General features: G+C 44.2%; 2 protein-coding genes across 2 annotated transcripts; one reads left to right on the top strand and one right to left on the bottom strand.

Moving 5' to 3' along the window:
• The first annotated feature begins 256 nt into the window (after positions 1-256).
• LOC144479394 (gap junction beta-1 protein-like) lies at positions 257-835 on the top strand. The gene has a single exon (XM_078198016.1). It carries the CDS (start codon positions 257-259, stop codon positions 833-835), a length of 579 nt encoding a protein of 192 aa, XP_078054142.1.
• Positions 836-4,816: 3,981 nt separating this feature from the next.
• Positions 4,817-17,903, bottom strand: rps15 (ribosomal protein S15). The gene is made up of 4 exons (XM_078198228.1): positions 17,827-17,903; positions 16,961-17,049; positions 10,875-11,109; positions 4,817-4,975 (listed from the first exon to the last, which is right to left on the bottom strand). Exons 1-4 carry the CDS (start codon positions 17,827-17,829, stop codon positions 4,862-4,864), a joined length of 441 nt encoding a protein of 146 aa, XP_078054354.1. The 5' UTR covers positions 17,830-17,903; the 3' UTR covers positions 4,817-4,861.
• Positions 17,904-19,865: the final 1,962 nt, after the last annotated feature.

Below are 19,865 nucleotides of genomic sequence, written 5' to 3'. Positions count from 1 at the left end.
GTTGATTACATTTAAGGCTGATTTTTGGTCTCGGGAATTAAGGCAGACATCAGAATTGAGTTGAAACCCAAGATCAGCTGCAATCGTATTTAATGCAAAGCAGGCTCAATGAATGGGTCATGTGGTCTACTCTTGTCCCTATTTCCTATGTTCTTATGTTATGTACTCTGGGCAAGTATCAACACAGTAGGTGCCAGTGTTAATCCATGATTTTTTTTCTTCCCCAATCACTTTCTCTAAACAGGTGGGTTTGATCATGGAGCCGACCTTGGCATTTCTGAGTGGCACTGGATCCCATGTCTCCTCTTATGCCAGAACCTGTTTGGCTTTACTCTTCATTGTACGTCTCTTCAGTGTTATCATCAATGCAAAAACCGTTTGGGCAGATGACCTGCAAGACCTTAACTGTAATTCCAGCCAGGTGGGCTGTCGCCACCAGTGTTACACCGAACTTTCACCTCTGTCGCCCTTCACCTTATTCACACTGCAAATCGTGTTCCTTTTCACCCTGTCGTTGACAAACTCTTTGTACCAGTTGGGAGCTAACAACACCTTTTGGAAAATCCTCAATATGCTTGCCAAAATACTGACTGAAGGAGCCTTCCTCTTTTTGCAGCACAGGTTGTACCCAGGCTTACTGAGGCAAGATGTGTTTAAATGTGATATAACTCCCTGTGAGGAGGCAGTGGTTTGTATTATGCTGAAGAGCCAGCAAAAAAATGCCTTTGTGCTTTTCATGTTCACCTGTTCATTTGCTTCTTTGTTGATAGGGGTGCTAGAGACCTATTCTTTAATAGGAAAAATTGTGTTTTCTAAAGGTGCATATAAAATATAGTGCATGTATTATTTTAAATTTATTTTATGTAATTTGCATGCTGTCTACTGATTTTATGTTTGGATAGTGAGCATAATTTATAGAAATGCTGTACATAAAGATCACAAACTGCTTAATAAACATGTTTTTAAACAGCTTCACTTCTCATAGGTATCAAGTCGATTTGAGATAATGATTTAACTAAATTTCAATGAAGTCTGATAGCTAATTAGCCTGATAGCTTGTGTCTTACCAGATAATAAATCAGGGCATTGTGTTTAGTTGATGTCATGATAGTTAATTAGGTTTGAAAGATGGAGGTTGGGTAGAGTATTAGGATGCAATCTTGTACTTAAAAAGGTTAAAGTGCCTGGTTGCAATGGTTGGTGGCAATGAAAGCAAGAGATTGGTGGAATGATCAGCCAGTAGGATAGAAGCGAGGGCAACAATAAAAAAAAGTACAAAAGTGACAGGGGTCCATTTATAGAAACGCACAATTTTCCTGTCTTATCACCATATTTCATATTGTTCCTTTCAAATACCAGTCTCCTATTAAAGAACTCTCAATTTTCACTTGTAATAAATTTGTTGTTTTACTAAAAATGTGTGTGTGTAGTGCATTTAGCACAGTAAAATGTCTCCATAAGCTTCACAAGAGCATCGTCAAACAACATTTGGCATTTACACACAAAGTAAATATTAGGGCATGTCAACATCTGGGGGCTTGTGCCATAATTGGGAGAGCTGTCTCACAGTCTAGTCAAACAACAGCCTGACCGTCATCCTCACAGAATCATATCTGACAGATAACGTCCCAGACACTGCTATCACCTTGGTATGTGCTGTCCCACTGACAGGACAGACCCAGCAGAAGTGGCAGCAGAGTGGTACACTATCACAAAGGAGTTGCCTGGGAGTCAACAATGACTCCAGACCCCATGAAGTCAAGATGGCATCAGGTTAAACATGGGCAAGAAAAACACCAATGAAAGCAAGCATGCCGCATGCCTTCTTGACTACCTTATCCACCCGTGTTGTCACTTTCAATGATCGGTGGACATGCATACCCAGATCTCTCTGCATGTTAATACTGCCAAGGGATCTCCCATTTATTGTATAATTCCTACGTGCATTGGACCTTTGAAAATGCATCACCTCACATTTGTCCTGATTAAACTCCATCTGCCATTTCTCTGCCCAAGTCTCCAACCGGTCTATATCTTGCTGTAATCCTCTGACAATCCCCTTCACTATCTGCAACTCCACCAATTTTTGTGTCGTCTGCGAACTGGAACTTACTAATCAGACCAGCTACATTTTCCTTCAAATCATTTATATTATACTGTGAACAACAAAGGTCCCAGAACTGATCCCTGTGGAATACTGCTAGTCACAGCCTTCCATTCAGAAAAGTGCCCCTCAACTGCTACCCTCTTGTCTTCTATGGCCAAGCCAGTTCAGTATCTACCTTGCCAGCTCTCTGATCCTGAATGTATCAGTATTGTACAGAATGCATCAGGGCGGCATAGACAAGTTGTGCCAAGGGGCCGTTTCCATGCTGTAAACCTGACTCTAGTAGGAATGACCACAGACGAATGCCTGTCTTCACATTGAGGATACCTCCAATGTGTTGTATGGCACTACCATCATGCTTAATACAGTAAATTACGAACAGATCTAGCAACTAGAGACTGGGCAACAATGGGCCATCAGCAGCAGCTTAAAGGTACACAACCACAACCTGTAACCTCATGGTCCAGTATATCTCCCACTCTACCATTACCACTAAGGCAGGGGATCAATGAAGAGTGCAGGGGGACAGTCTATTAACAGCACCAGTTATACCTAAAAATGAGATGCCAACCTGGAGCTGTAACATGTGCCAAACTGCAAAAGCAGCAATAGAGCTAAGCAATCCCACAACTAAGGGCAGCGCAGTGGCTAGCACTGCTGCCTCACAGCGCCAGGGATCCGGGTTCAATTCCGGCCTCAGGTGACTGTGTGGAGTTTGCACGCTCTTCCATGTCTGCGTGGGTTTCCTCCGGGTACTCTGGTTTCCTCCCACACTCCAAAGACATGCGGGTTAGGTTGATTTGCTGTGCTAAATTGCCCCTTAGTGTCAGGGGGATTAACAGAGTAAAGCCATGGGGTTACGGGGAAAGGACCTGGGTGGGATTGTTATTGGTGCAGGCTCAATGGGCCAAATGGCCACCTCCTGCAGTGTAGGAATTCTATTATTCTAATGGATCAGATCTAAGTTTTGTACATCTGCCATACCTAGCCTTGAATGATGGTGGACAACTCCTCACTAGTGGACGCTCCACAAATATCCCCATCCTCAATAAGGGAGCCCTCTTGTATTCTACACGTTCTTCCCGTGTCTGGGTGCGTTTCCTCTAGTGCTCCAGTTCCTCCTATAGTTTAAAGTTGTGTAGATTATGTGGATTAGCCATCCTAAATGTAGTGTTACAGAGATAAAGCAGAGGAAAGGGCCGAGGTGGGATGTTCTTTTAGAGTTGGTGTAGCAGAGTTAATGGAACTGGTGGTCGTTCTGCACTGTATTCTTTGGTTCTGTGGGTGGATACTGCAAAGACCCCAACAATATCCCAGCACTAGTACTGAAGACTCGCACTCTGGAATTAGGGATGCAGCAAGTTCCAGAGCACAGGTCTTCAGCACTAGAGAAAACACACGCAGACACAGGGAAAATGTGTAGAGTTTGCACGGACTGTCGCCCAAGGCCAGAATCAAACCCTGGTTCCTGGTGCAGTGAGGCAGCAGTATTAACCGCCATGTTGTCCAGAGCCATTTCTTGGTATCATGTGGAATGCATTAAATTGCCTCCAGACTGGCATCTGAGATGCTGGGGACCACCAGTGGAGCTTGTGGCTGAAGGTTGTTGCGAATTCTTCAGCCTTGTCTTTTGCACAGATGCACTGAGCTCCCTTACATTGAGGATGGGGATATTGTGGAACCTCCTCTTCCAGTGAGTTGTTGTCCACCATCATTGAAGGCTAGATGTGGCAGATCTACAAAACTTAGATCTGGCAGATCTACAAAACTTAGATCTGATCCATTATCATAGAATCCCTACAGTGGTCATGCCAAATTTCCTTAGCCTCCTGAGAAAGTAGAGGCGTTGGTCAGCTCTCTTAGCTATAGCGTCAGCATGGAGGGACCAGGACAGGTTGCATGATAGCCTTCTTGAACTGCATTAAAAAGTCATGCACCTTTGTACAAAGGCCCAGAATGAATTTTACAAACATAAATTAGCAGCAGGTCATTTGGCCCCACAAGTCTGTTCCACCATTCAATATGATCATGGCTGATCTGATTGAACTCCTAACTCCACTTTCTTTCCAACTCCCTGTACCCGATTCCTGGAATGAGGGGGTTAACCAGTGTGGAAAAGTTAAACAGACACGGCCCATGTCTATAGGAGTTAAGAAGAATGAGGTGATCCTGAGGGAATTGACAGTGTGCACGCTGAAAGGATCTTTCCTCTTGTGGGGAAGACTAGAACCCAGAGTTTAAAAATAAGAGGTCTCCCATTTAAGATGGGGATGAGGAGAATTTTTCTGAGTGTTGAAGTCAAATTTAGCAACCATCGAGACAGGATTGAATGTGTGACTGTTAAATTTGATGATGACATAGGTAGGAAAGTAAGCTGTGAAGAGGACAAAAGGAGTCTGTAAAAGGATAGATGGGTTAAATAAGTGGGCAAACATTTGGTAGATTGAGTATGTGGGAAAATGTGAGGTTGAAAGATGTTCCAGTACAATTTATATATTGCAACTTGCCCTGAAGATCTCAAAAGATCAAGACAAAATGTGCATGCTATTTGAATTATTGCAACAAATCGATGCAAAGGAAAAATTGACAATCCACGACAAATACATTCATACAAAAAAACTTAAGGTTCCAGGCTACTGCACCAGCTTTGCAAGAGAAGTAGGAAAGCTACTGAGCTGCATCTCTGAAAAATAAGCACACCAAGTCAAATTGTACTGGAACCGATTTTATTTACAGATTTCCATTGTAAACTGATTACTTCAGTGGGATGAACCTGGAGGAGTGAGTGGCACCGATACCAGGTCTGCCGTGCTTGACAGGCTTGTAGGTGATGGAGAACTCACCAAGATAATGGCCGATCATTTCAGGCTGAAAATGGAAAAAAAAGTGTCATAAAATTAACAGGTTTATGCATTACAAATTAATCTCCGCAATTATAACAGGGAGTTCAAGATTCCCTGACGGCCGGACTGAGCTAGCATCTAACGTTCTTTCCATTAAAAAGGGATCAAACAGGTTAAGAGGAAAACTGTTTCATTACTGTACTAAATATAGTTGTGATTTGCAAACATTCCTTAACACAAAATTAAATTGCTGCTCATGATCTCCCCTCACTTTTCTGGAGAACCCATACACCATCCAGTCTTTGAAATGGCTAGAATTACATTGACTTTAGAAATAAGATGGCACTATGAAATAGACACGGGAAAGAAATGCTGAAATGTACAACAAAACAAGTACATTTACCATGTGACAAATATAAAACCCCACAAATTAGGTAAAGAATGTCATAATTAGGAGTTGTTTAGCTAGGGGAATGAAAGCGAAAAGTACTTTACTGCCCATCTGCTCAGCTGGATTTTACCATTGTAAAACTTAACACTGCAAAGCAAAAACTTTTCCTTTTGAGAAATTGTTTTCGCCACAGGGTACGTTCTACACTAAATACAATATTCCTTTGCCAATAAAGGAATTAGGTCTTTTGTTCAGCCTCCCAGGTATCGGCACTCAATACACTTTAGCTGAAGTTAATCAAAGAACAAAGTACAGCACAGGAACAGGCCCTTCGGCCCGCCAAGCCTGTGCCGATCATAATGCCCTAACTTTAAAAAAAACCTATTGCCCTTACCTCAGTCCGTATCCCTCGATTCCCTCCCTATTCATGTACCCATCCGGATGCCTCTTAAATGTTGCTAATGTGCCTGTTTCCACCAACTCCTCTGGCAACGCGTCCCAGGCACCCACCAGTGTGTGTGTAAAACCTCCCCTGCATATCTCTCAAACTTTCCCCCTCTCACTTTGAACCTATGCCCCCTTGAAAATTCATGATGTGGAGATGCTGGCGTTGGACTGGGGTAAACACAGTAAGAAGTTTAACAACACCAGGTTAAAGTCCAACAGGTTTATTTGGTAGCAAAAGCTACCAAATAAAGTCCAAAGGACTTTAACCTGGTGTTGTTAAACTTCTTACTCCCTTGAAAATTGACACTTCCACCCTAAGAAAAGCCTCTATCCACCCTGTCGATGCCTCTCAATTTTGTAGACCTCTATCATGTCTCCCCTCAGCCTCCATCTTGCCAGTGAAAACAATCCTAGTTTATTCAACTCCTCCTCAGTCATCGGGATCAATGCTCCCTACTGACTGCAGGGATTAAAATAAGCAGTCAGTGACGAGCCTTAAAATTCAAACAGTAGGACTGTAAATTTAAATGAAATGATGGAAGCTGCTGCCACCCTTCATTTCTAATCCATACAATGTGGGCCTCACTCCCATTTCATAAACCTACTGCACACTGAGCTGCGTGTGGAGATTTATACATTAGTAACAATGAAACCGTCTTGTTTCCAGTTACTGTCACTGGTGTTGTGAAATACACTTGTTACTTTTCCACATGAATAAACTAAATCTCTACCCTGCAGCCTGTTTTGCCATCCAATGAGTCGTGAGGAAAGAGATTTGATACTGTAACATACATCTCTGGTGTTAAAAGCCAGTTATCAGCATTCCACACCAGCTGCAACTGGCAAAGATCAGAAGGGATTTATTTCCAATTTTTTTGTAGGCAAAAAGCATTGCATATTGCACAGCACAGCGGCAGATTAGAGAATTACAACAGCTCCAAACAGTGGGAACTTTGCCAGACTGGCAACTCTGCAAAAATGATGAGAGTTTCAGCGACAGTTCCTCCATCACAGCAACAAAAAGATAGATCACAGCAACAGGGTCGCCATCCCATAATGGAGATGCCGGCATCGGACTGGGGTGGGCACAATAAGAAGTCTCACAACACCAGGTTAAAGTCCAACAGGTTTATTTGGCAGCACGAGCTTTCGAAGCGCTGCTCCTTCATCAGGTGAGTGGCACTCACCTGATGAAGGGATAGCGCTCCAAAAGCTCGTGTTACCAAATAAATCTGCTGGACTTTAACTTGGTGCTGTGAGGCTTCTTACTGTGCCTGCATCTTTGTTCCCCCATAGAACATAGAAAAGCTACAGCACAAACAGGCCCTTCGGCCCACAAGTTGCGCCGAACATGTCCCTACCTACTAGGCTTACCTAAAACCCTCTATCTTACTAACTTCCATGAACTTATCCAAAAGTCTCTTAAAAGACCCTATCGAATCCGCCTCCACCACCACTACCGGCAGCCGATTCCATGCACCCACCACCGACTGAGTGAAAAACTTACCCCTAACATCTCCTCTGTACCTACTCCCCAGCACCCTAAACCTGTGACCTCTTGTGGCAACCATTTCAGCCCTGGGTAAAAGCCTCTGAGAATCCACTCTATCAATACCCCTCAACATCTTATACACCTCTATCAGGTCACCCCTCATCCTTCACCTCTCCGTGGAGAAAAGACCGAGCTCTCTCAACCTATCCTCATAAGGCATGCCACCTAGTCCAGGCAACATCCTTGTAAATCTCCTCGGCACCCTTCCTATGGCTTCCACATCCTTTGTGTAATGAGGCGACCAGAACTGGGCACATTACTGCAGGTGGGGTCTGACCAGGGTCCTATACAGCTGCAGCATTATCTCCCGATTTCTAAACTCAATTCTTCTATTCCATAGGTCACCATACTTTATTACTACCAACTATCCCCCCCACCCCCCCCAAAGTAAATGCCAGGATGTGGCAGAGAATTGCACATTATTAAATTTCAAATTAGTGTCATGTCTGCTGGTGTATACCAATGAAAAATCTTTAACTTGAATGGTGAGCTGCTTTCCTTTGTTTAGCTGCATTGTGAAAGCTATGCAGAATTCTCCTCAGGGAGTCAGTTTCCAGTGGGTCTGAACATTGTACCACATGGAAATTTTAAAAACTAGCGTAGGCTGACAAATGCCTTGGGCAAAGTCGAACATGATGTCTGCAAACACAATTAATTGGTTAAACAGACACTTTTTTAAAAAAAAGCAAGGTCAGCATTTATTGCCCATTCCGCATTACCCACAACAAAGTGGTGGTGACCTTTCACCTTTAAATTGCAGCCAATTAAAAATTCGCCCACAGTGCTGATACCTAGAGTGCCAGGATTTTCACCCAGCAACTATCAAGGAACTGCAACATATGTTTGCAATGTGACCAGGAGGGGAATTCGGGAGGCAATGATGTGTGTGCATGTCTGCAATGCTAGCCTTGTCCTTCTGGGTGGCAGAGATAGACAGTACACGCTGAAGCCACGGTCCATCAGCAGTGGAGGGAATGATAGATTTTGACATTCTAATATTTCTAATTTGATTTGCTTCATTTTGCACATTCAGCCATTTCAAGGAAGTTACTGTTAGCCTATGCATCTATAGCCCCGTTGAGTGACATGCATGAAGTGGGCAAAGCTTAGTAGCGAGTAGCTTGAATGAACTGCAATCAAACTATGCGGAATTTGCACGTTCTCCCCATGCCTGCGTGGGTTTCCTCCGGGTGTTCCAGTTTCCTCCCACAGTCCAAAGACGTGCAGCTTAGATGGATTGGCCATGTTAAATTGTCCCTTAGAGTCCCAAGATATATAGTTTAGGGGGATTACTGGGCTAAATATGTGGGGTTACTGGGACAGGGTGGAGGGGTGGTTATGACTCTGAGTCAGTGCAGACTTGATGGGCCAAATGGCCCCCTTCTGCACTGTAAAGATTCTATGATTCTGAAGCTCCTCGAGGAACCGTTTGCACTGAAAGTTATCATGGATGCACAATACCTGAGCTAACTATATAGAAGGCAGTCACACAGATAGCAAGTTGATTGGTCACTAAAAAAAAAAAATTGCACTGGAAAATTAAAACACCCATTTAGAAATCTCAGCATGACATTATTTTTGTGCTGTGGGTATATTTCAGCTTCCGGTGCCAGTAATTAGGGGCATTTGTCCTGAATTCAAGACAAAAATCTTCAACAACAGGTTTTTCTTTTCAGGCAAGTAAAAAAAACCTTATTGTGACAGTAATGTGCCTTTAAGAAATGTATTTTTTTAAAATCATGTTCTCTGCAGTTTGTAAGCAAGCCTTTTTTGTTGTGGCGCTGGCTGTCTGATTGGATGTCCTTTTATTTCTGCTTAAATGATTTTACTGAGGCTTCGTTTATTTTTAATCTGGGCCTAATGCACTTTCTGGGAGTTTATAACCTTTAGAATTGTTGTGAGGAGGTGGTCAGGTGAGACAGTTTTTTTCTCTCCCAAGAGTTCTTTCATTTTCAGTTTTGGATGCGAGCTGATTAGAGGCTGTGTGGAATCTAGACCGACAAGTGTGTTTCTTGCCTCTCACTCTGGAGTGAAAATTCCGTTGTCGGTGATTTGCTAGCTAGTAACTAGAGGCAAGGATCGCCTCTGTCTCTTGCAGTGTTTTACTGTCTAAAAGCTGGAGGCCAGCAGTGACATTATCTCAACCTTGCGGCCTGCTGGAAGTTACAAGGCTGGGAAGTTAGGGTTTCAATTCTCCAACCAAAGGACTAAATTCCAGCATCACGTAAGCATTCTTATTTTCTGTGCTAAACCTGTGGCAGGTGTATGTTTATAAGGAGGTTTGTTGTATTGGAACAGGGAATTTAGTTGTTAAGGTTTATACAATGTAATGGTTGTATTTTTTCTTGTAATTGGTAAAAGCTATTGCTAATTTTCTTTGTGTTTACTGTATTCCCAAATAAGCTTTATTTGATAAAAGCTCCCTAATCTGTCAATTGAATCGCACCTGAACTGAAAAATCTTATGCTTACCCTAGCCAAATTCAAAGTGCAAAACTTATGGTCTAGGCTGACTTCATAAAATATCTTGGGAGTTTCTGACCTGTTATGGTTCAGGTCAGAAACTCCAAAGTGTTTTATGGAACCTGCCTGGATCATAAGTTTTGCACCTTGAATTTGGCCAGGGTAAGCATGAATGTTTCACTTCAGGTATGATTCAAGCGACCCACCAGGGAACTTTTATCAAATGAAGTTTATTTAAAAATATAATTAACATGCATAGTAAGACTATTAGCAAGAAATCATCAACTACAAAGAAAACAACCACAATAATGTATAACCTTAACAAATATATCTAAGATGTTCCAATCAAACCAAACCCATAAACAAAACCCTTCCACTGATTTAACACAGCAAAGATTAATGCTCATGTGATACTGGAATTGAGTCCTTTGGATGAATGCTGCAGTTCTCTTGACAAACTCAGAACAGCTTCCCAGAACACCAGGGAGAGATTCTGGTCAAACCACCAACACCAGGGAGAGATTCTGGTCAAACCACCAACAGCAGATTTTCTACTGCAGGAAGTCAAGAAGCTTTGCTTTCAGTTAACCAGCAGAACTTCCAAAACCCAGGGAGACAGAGAGAGACACTGCTTGCTGTCTGATATCCACTTCCTTCTAAAACTAAACACTGCTGCCAGCCAAAAACAGAAACTAAAACTTTGAATTCACTAAGGAGGAAAAAAAAATGACCAGAATCCACGACCTTCCTCCTAACAATGCAGGGCCATAAAACAACCCAGAGTAAAAATAAACAAACCCCATTTTAAACCATGGAACAAGCGACAAAAGGACTCCTACGGACAGCCTGACAACGGTGAGAGCTGAGAGCTACAGAGAACATGATTTTTTTTTTAAACTCAAAGATACACTAGATCATAACATTATGCTGAGATTTCTGATCTTCCAGTTTCCATCTTCCAATCCAATATCATTTAATGCAGCACAAGATCATATGAATAGCCTTTCACATTGTATTCTGCACATGCAAAATATAAAAGAAGTTGCCAAAGTTATGGACAAATTCACCTTACCTTGATTTCAACCTGATTGAAGGTTTTGCCATTGTACACACCAACCATGCTGCCAACCATCTCTGGGAGGATAACCATATCCCGAAGGTGAGTTTTGACAACCTCTGGTTTCTCCATTGGTGGAGCTTCCTTTTTGGCCTTACGCAGCCTCTTCAGGAGAGACTGCTGTTTGCGACGCAGGCCTCTGTTCACACGCCTGCGCTGACGGGCACAGTACAACTGCATCAGCTGTTCACTGAAAACAAGAACAAAAGCTCTCACTGTCGCAGCTCCATACTTTAGACTCACCAAACAGAACTGAGGTTTCGTGTAATTTGCAATCCAAGTAAGCACGTCTGGTTACTTCATTTTAAAACTCACAAACCAGACTATATAACTAACACCTTGGTATTAAATACATGCTGTGCTTTTAAGTGAGAACAGGGAGCAAGTGGGGGCATTAATGGGAAACAAAAAATTGTGGATACAAGCCCCAGTTCAGAACTTAGGTGATCTTAACATTTCAGTGCAATACTGAGGAAATGCTTTGATGGCAGAGACATCTTTCAGATACTTACTATTTGCAGGACCTTGTATACAATCTGTTGCCCTTGTGTCAAGACACAAAAAGAGTGCACACTCTTGATTTCAAAATTCAAGATGGCGTCAAAGAATGGTGACTTCGAGAGTTGTCTCCAGCGTACCCTCAAATTCTACCTTTTACTCTCGTTCTATGGTCTTAGAACTGTACTCTTAACTCTTTTAAACTTCTAATAACGTTCTATTTAAATCTCCTCTGATCTTTTCTCTACAGCCTAGCTATGACTGTAACACTATATTCTGCACCCTCTCCTTTCCTTCTCCCTTATCTACTGAGTGGTAGGTTTTATATGTATTATGCACAAGAAACACCACGTTTCACTGTATCCCAATACATGTGACAATAATAAATCAAATCAATTTTCCACATGCCACCCTCTCCCAGGTGAAATGGAAAATTGTGCATTCATGGGTTCATCACTCCAAGTCTGCCACAAACATTTTTTCCTAGCCTTAAGCAGGCTGCTAAGTTTTGAGTCTGCTGACAACTCTTTCCCAGTGTCTATCCAGGAATGTCCACATTAGAAAAAGTGACCGATGTGACCTCTGAGCAATTGTACAAGCAACTGTTCTCTTTAATATAAAACGCTGCTGTAATTTCAAAACTACACAGCAGCAACATACATGCATCAGCACATATCACAACTGGGAAAACAACATGCCTTGCAAATTTCTCAAACATCAATATTTCACCTTACTTCAAAAGTGCACAAGATTTTACAGGTAACAATGAAAACCAGCATATATTTCATTTCCCAACTATCAGAAACTCCCGTCAAACCTAAATCACAAAATCCCTACATTGCAGCAGGCCATTCGACTCATCGAGTCTGCACCAGCTCTCCAACAGAGCATCTCACCCAGGTCCTATCCCCATAACCCCATGTATATACTGCACTAATCCTCCCAACTTACACATCTAGGGACACTAGGAGGAATTAAGCATGGTCAATTAACCCAACCTGCACACCTTGGAAACCCACGCAGACCCAGGGAGAATGTGCAAACTCCACACTGAGTCACCCAACGCTAAAATCGAACCCAGGCGCTGCGAGGCAGCAGTGCAAACCATTATGCTCCCATAAGGCACGGTGGAACAGTGATTGGCACTGCTGCCTCACAGCGCCAGGGACTCAGGTTCGATTCCCAGCTTGGGTCACTGGTCTGCATGGAGTTTGCACATTCTTCCCATGTCTGCGTGGATTTTCTCCGGGTGCTCCGGTTTCCTCCCACAGTCTAAAGATGTGCGGGTTATGTGGATTGGCCATGCTAAATTGCCCCTTAGTGTCAGGGGGACTATCAGGGTAAATACATGGGGTTGTGCAGATGGGGCCTGGGTGGGATTGTGGACAGTCCAGGCTCGACGGGCCGAATGGCCTCCTTCTGCACTGTATGAGTCTATATGCCACCACATGATTACCAAATAGCTGTCTTATCCGATAGGAGATTCCTGTTTGGTAGCATGTCTTCATTTCTTTCCATATACATACACACGTTCTTATTGTTTCACCCATGGCTCAGTTGGCAACATTTTGGTCTGACTCAAGATGGTTCCGGGTGTTTTTCTGGTTGGCGATCAGTGACTAGTGGTGTGCCTCAGGATCAGTGTCGGGACCGCAATTGTTTATGATTTACATAGATGATTTGGAGTTGGGGACCAAGTGTCGTGTGTCAAAGTTCGCAGATGACACTAAGATGGGTGGAAGAGCAGTGTGCAGAGGGCGCTGTAAGTCTGCAAAGGGATATAGATAGTCTAAGTGAGTGAGCGAGGGTCTGGCAGATGAGTACAATGTTGATAAATGTGAGGTCATCCATTTTGGAAGGAATAACAGCAAAATGGACTATTATTTAAATGGTAAAAAATTGAAGCATGCTGCTGTGCAGAGGGACCTGGGTGTCCTTGTGCAGGAATCTCAAGGAATTGGTTTGCAGGTGCAGCAGGTAATTAAGAAGGCAAATGGAATTTTGTCCTTCATTGCTAGAGGGATGGAGTTTAAAAACAGCGAGGTTATTTTGCAGCTGTATAAGGTGAGGCCACACCTGGAGTACTGTGTACAGTTTTGGTCTCCTTACTTGAGAACGGATATACTGGCATTGGAGGGGGTGCAGAGGAGATTCACTAGGTTGATTGCAGGGTTGAGAGGGTTGGCTTATGAGGAGACACTGAGTAGACTGGGGCTAAACTCATTGGAATTCAGAAGAATGAGGGGAGATCTTATAGAAACATAAGATTATGAAGGGAATAGATAAGATAGAAGCAGGGAAGTTGTTTCCACTGGCGGGTGAAACTAGAACTAGGGGGCATAGCCTCAAAACAAGGTGAAGAAGATTTAGGATAGAGTTGAGGAGGAACTTCTTCACACAAAGGGTTGTGAATCTGTGGAATTCTCTGCCCAGTGAAGCAGTTGAGGCTACCTCATCGAATGTTTTTAAGGCAAGGATAGATAAAGTTTTGAACAGTAAAGGAATTAAGGGTTATGGTGAGCGGGCGGGTAAGTGGAGCTGAGTCCACAAAAAGATCAGCCATGATTTTATTGAATGACGGAGCAGGCTCGAGGAGCCAGATGGCCGACTCCTAGTTCTTATGTTCAAATCCCACTCCAGCATAAAAATCAAGATCGACATTCTGAAAGAGTGCTGCACTGTCAAAGGTGCTGAGTCTCAGGTGGATCCCATGGTGCTCTCGAAAAGGAGTAGGGGAGTCTTCCCCGGTGCCCTGGCCAATATTTACCCCTCAACCAATATCACAAAAAAAAAGACATTACCATATTGTGGATGTGAAAGCTTGCTGTGAGCAAACTGGCTGCCATTTTTCCAATTGACTATAGTAGCTGTAGTCAACTGATGGTGCATTCCCACCCCACCATCCCACACCTTCAAAGTAGAAACACAGCCTGTCTGCATCAGCGGGGTTCAAGTGAAAATGGTCGAGAGCTTCAAGTTTCTAGGTGTCCAGATCAATAACCTGTCCTGGTCCCTCCACGCCAATGCTATAGTTAAGAAAGCCCACCAACATCTCTACTTTCTCAAGAGGCTAAGCAAATTTGGCATGGCCGCTATGACTCTCACCAACTTTTTTTAAAAAACTGATGCACCATAGAAAGCATTCTTTCTGGTTGTATCACAGCTTTGTGTGGCTCCTGCTCTGCCCAAGACCACAACAAACTACAAAGGGTCATGAACGAGGCCCAGTCCATCATGCAAACCAGCCTCCCATCCATCAACTCCATCTACACTTTCCACTGGCGCAGTGGTTAACACTGCTGCCTCACAGCGCCAGGGACCCGGGTTCGATTCGACTCCACTGTCCATGTGGAGTTTGCACATCCTCCTTGCCTGCGTGGGTTTCCTCCGGGTGCTCTGCTTTCCTCCCCCAATCCAAGGAAGTGCGGGTTAGGTTTACTGACCATGCTAAATTGCCCCCTAGTGTCAGGGGGAACTAGCTGGGGTAAATGTATGGGGTTACGGGGATAGGGCCTGGTGGGATTGTAGTCCGTGCAGACTCGATGGGTCAAATGGCCTCCTTCTGCATTGTAGAATTCTATGATTCTATGAAAAGCATCAAGTTAGATAAATCGCCGGGACCAGATGGAACGTACCCCAGGTTACTGTAGGAGGCGAGGGAAGAGATTGCTGAGCCTCTGGCAACGATCTTTGCGTCATCAATGGAGACAGGAGAGATTCCGGAGGATTGCGGATGTGCTTCCGTTATTCAAGAAAGGGAGAAGAGATAGCCCGGGAAATTATAGACCAGTGAGTCTAACCTCAGTGGTTGGTAAGTTGATGGAGAAGATCCTGAGAGGCAGGATTTAGGAACATCTGGAGAGGAATAGCATGATCAGAAATAGCCAGCACGGCTTTGTCCAAGGCAGATCATGCCTTACGAAGATGTAACTAGACACAGACGAGGGAAGAGCGGTAGATGTTTATATGGATTTCAAGCAAGGCGTTTGATAAGGTGCCCCATGCAAGGCTTATTGAGAAAGTGAAGGGGCATGGGATACAAGGGGACATTGCCTTGTGGATTCAGAACTGGCTTGCCCACAGAAGGCAAAGAGTGGTTGTAGATGGGTCTTTTTCAGCATGGAGGTCGGTCACCAGTGGAGTGCCCCAAGGATCTGTTCTGGGACCCTTACTCTTTGTGATTTTTATAAATGACCTGGATGAGGAAGTGGAAGGATGGGTTGGCAAGTTTGCTGATGACACAAAGGTTGGTGGTGTTGTGGATAGTGTAGAGGGATGTCAGCAGTTGCAACGAGACATAGATAAGATGCAAGACTGGGCGGAGAAGTGGCAGATGGACTTCAACCCAGATAAGTGTGGTGGTGGTTCATTTTGGCAGGTCGAATAGGATGAAAGAATATAATATTAAGGGTAAGACGCTTGGCAGTGTGGAAAATCAGAAGGATCTTGCGGTCCGGGTTCATAGGACGCTCAAAGCAGTGTTGTAGGTAGAGGCTGTGGTTAAGAAGGCGTATGGAATACTGGTCTTCATCAATAGAGGAATTGAGTTTAGAAATCGGGAGACAATGCTGCAGCTGTATAGAACCCTGGTCAGATCCCACCTGGAATACTGTGCCCAGTTCTGGTCGCCTCTTTTCGCAAAGGATGTGGAAGCCGTAGAAAAGGGTGCAGAGGAGATTTACAAGGATGTTGCCTGGACTAGGTGGCATGCCTTATAAGGATAGGTTGAGAGAGCTACGTCTTTTCTCCTTGGAGAGGCGAAAGGTGAAATGATAGAGGTGTATAAGATGTTGAGGGGTATTGATAGAGTGGATTCTCAGAGGCTTTTACCCAGGGCTGAAATGGTTGCCACAAGAGGTCACAGGTTTAGGGTGCTGGGGAGTAGGTACAGAGGAGATGTTGGGGGTAAGTTTTTCACTCGGAGGGTGGTGAGTGTGTGGAATCGGCTGCCGGTAGTGGTGGTGGAGGCGGATTCGATAGGGTCTTTTAAGAGACTTTTGGATAAGTTCATGGAAGTTAGTAAGATAGAGGGCTATAGGTAAGCCTAGTAGGTAGGGACATGTTCGGCACAACTTGTGGGCCGAAGGGCCTGTTTGTGCTGTAGCTTTTCTATGTTCTATAATCAAATATCCCACGCACCCCAGACATATTCTCTTCCATTGGGAAAAAGATACAAAAGTCTGAGGTCACGTACCAACCAACTCAAAAACAGCTTTTTCCCTGCTGCCATCAGACCTTTGAATGGACCTACCTCATATTAAGTTGATCTTTCCCTACACCCTATGACTGTAACACTACATTCTGCACCGTCTCCTTTCCTTCTCTACGCACGGTATGCTTTGTCTGTACAGCATGTGAGAAACAATACTTTTCACTGCGCAATGTCTGACTCTGAAAAGGTGTTTTACATATAAAAGAGGAGCACGCAGTCCTTTAAGCCTGCTTTGCAATTTTGACCATGGCTAATCACCCAACTCAATAGCCTGATCCCACATTTCCCCCATGTGCTATGGAAATTACATATTTAACACAATGCAACTTACTAGGACATGTCAAGGAGCTGGTCCAGGTCAACACCTCTGTAGGTAAATTTCCTGAAAGTCCTTTTCTTCTTCTGCTCCACTTGGTCAGCCTACGTTTGAAAAAGATAATAAATTACAACGTGTAGTAACCATTACTACAGAAGCATAAGGGAATCTCAACCTAGTTTAAGGCATATTAGCGAAAATGTGTTGTTGGTTTACTGGGGAATGAAATAATCAATGGTGCCTTGTAAAAATACATTTAATCTTTCACATTTCCTCTTTAGAAATGCTTGATGTTCCAAACAACAGATCCTTGTTTAAAGGGTTTTGCAATGCAGTCCCATTTCTCTCAACAGCTCGTTGAATTTTGACAGCTGGGTTGTAAAGTATTTTAAACGTTAAGACGAGATCACCAGGATCAGGGCAGTGCAGCCTTGTCGATGTTGTGGTTGGGGAAACTCCATCCAGACATCAGGGGCTGGATTCCCACCTTAAACCCAACTCCACCATTTCAAAGGCAGCTCTGGGTCGGACATTTAAAGTCACCGCGGGCACCGACTCTGAAGCTCCCCGCCCCGCCACCCTCCCAAATATAAAGGCACCCGGGTCCATGCTTAAAGATGAGCCTTTCCCAAACTTGAAGGAGGAAGCGCCGCTGCCGCAAAGGGACACATTGATCCGCCTGAGCCTGAGGCCCACCCAAACCTGCAGCCGCCTCCACTGATATAAAAGTGAACTCTAAAAGAGAAATAACGGGTGGATATTGCAGCTTAGAGTCCGCTCTACAATCTCAGTGTGGACCCGGCAGCCCTGGTGTGAATGTGAGAGCGGATGGACAGGGATTGTATTGGACTCTCTCCGCGCCGCCATCTCCAAACACCCACCATTTTCAGCCGCTCTCGGTGCAAAGGACAGATCGCGTTTCCGCAGCGGTAAATATCGCGGGATTTGAGGGGCTGAGGCCGAGTGGCACCCTACGCATGCGCATATCCACCTGGCCCACTGCCAAGACTGAAATGCAGGTGGAAAGTTAAAAAAAAGTAAAGTATATTTATTAGTCACAAGTAAGGCTTACATTAACACTGCAATGAAATTACTGTGAAAATCTCCTTACATTAACACTGCAATGAAGTTACTGTGAAAATCTCCTTACATTAACACTGCAATGAAGTTACTGTGAAATTCCCCTAGTTGCCACACCACGGCGACCTGGGGTGGAGGGTGATACATGCAGCAGTGCCACACAATCGTAGGATTCACTGGTTCACGGGCTCCGAAGCTTGCCCCTTCTGTGGCCTTGTGGAGTCCGTGGACCATGTCTATGTTTTGTGTCTTAGGTTGCACTCCCTTTTTGTTTTCCTAAAGAACCTTTTATTGATGTTTTGTTTGCACTTCAGTCCCACGCTCCTGATCTACGGACACCTGGTGCGGAGAGGGGAGGGGAGGGATGGCGACCTCCTCGTGAACCTGCTCCTGGGCCTGGCGAAACGTGCCATTTACCGGTCCAGGCAGCGGGCGATCGAGGGGACGTCCATCCTGACTGTCTGCCCCTCTACCGCGGCTCCGTTCGCGGCCAGGTGTCCCTGGAGAGGGAGCATGCGGTGTCCACGGGCACTGTTGGCGTCTTCCACACCCGTTGGGCACCGCAGGGGTTGGAGTGCGTTATCGACCCTAATAATCACATTATGATTTGATGTTTTTAAGTTTCCTTTGTACTTTGATTTTTATTTGGGCTGTTCCCCCTCCTTTTGGGGAGCTGCCCCTTTTATTTTGTCCTGATTTAATTTGAGTTTGTTTATTTGGTTTGACCTTAAAAGAGGCCACACCACGGCACCTGTTCAGGTCAATGCACCTAACCAGCACGTCTTTCAGACTGTGGTAGGAAACCCACACAGACACGGGGAGAACATGAGGCTACACTCATAGTTCTTGCATTGCAGAATGAGTCTCTTTCTGCCTTTAAGTTTGAAAGTTTATTTATTACCGTCACAAGTAGGCTTACATTAACACTGCAATGAAGTTACTGTGAAAATCCCCTCATCGCTACACTCCAGCGCCTGTCTGGGTACACTGAGGGAGAATTTAGCATGGCCACGGCACTTAACCAGCATGTCTGTTGAACTGTGGGAGGAAACCGAAGCACCCAGAGGAAACCCACGCAAACACAGGGAGAACGTGCAGACTCTGCACAGTGACCCAGGTCAGGGATTGAACCCGGGTCCCTGGCGCTGTGAGGTAGCAGTGCTAACCACTGTGCCATCATGCCACCCCCAAAGGCGCTTCTTAAAATTTTCTAGACCAAGCCTTTGGCCATCTGCCCTAATTTTGATTTGATTTGATTTATTATTGTCACATGTATTAGTACAGTGAAAAGTATTGTTTCTTGTGCACTATACAAAGCATACCATACATAGAGAAGGAAAGGAGTGGGTGCAGATTGTAGTGTTCCAGTCATAGCTAGGATGTAGAGAAAGATCAATTTAATATAAGATCCACTGGGAGGTTTGATGGCAAGAAGTTTAACAACACCAGGTTAAAGTCCAACAGGTTTATGGCAGCAGGGAAGAAGCTGTTCTTGAGTCATTTGATACGTGATCTCAGACTTTTGTATCTTTTACCCCAACGGAAGAAGGTGGAAGAGTATGCCAGGGGTGCATTGGGGCCTTTTTTTGTCCAGACAAAAAATTTAGCTTGATAACATGGGGCTGGCGACAAGTCATCACATCAATCCCCCAAATTGCAGAAGGAAAGCTGGTGACGAAATCAGCAACCAGCCCGTCATTTGGAAATCACTATTTAACAAGCTATTAAGCTTTTTAACCAAATCCAATTGTCTGCATTTTTTTCGTTGCCAACCAACAATCAAAAATGTTTGCTGGTCTTTTAATTGTTTTTTCCATCCTTAAAGTTACAAAGTCAGTAT

The sequence above is a fragment of the Mustelus asterias genome, chromosome 26 (genome assembly GCF_964213995.1).
Source record: "Mustelus asterias chromosome 26, sMusAst1.hap1.1, whole genome shotgun sequence".
In the NCBI taxonomy this organism is placed as follows: domain Eukaryota; kingdom Metazoa; phylum Chordata; class Chondrichthyes; order Carcharhiniformes; family Triakidae; genus Mustelus; species Mustelus asterias.
This window is presented reverse-complemented; position numbering and strand designations above follow the sequence as displayed.

Bases quoted from the DNA above. Each gene is read 5' to 3' on its own strand.
- LOC144479394 (XM_078198016.1), top strand. From the start codon at position 257: ATGGAGCCGACCTTGGCATTTCTGAGTGGCACTGGATCCCATGTCTCC.
- rps15 (XM_078198228.1), bottom strand. The intron at 11,110-16,960 runs GTAAGTTGCATT...TCTTGTTTTCAG, and splicing joins CAGCTCCTTGACATGTCCTA to TGAACAGCTGATGCAGTTGT. The intron at 4,976-10,874 runs GTAAGGTGAATT...TTCCATTTTCAG, and splicing joins TCAATCAGGTTGAAATCAAG to CCTGAAATGATCGGCCATTA.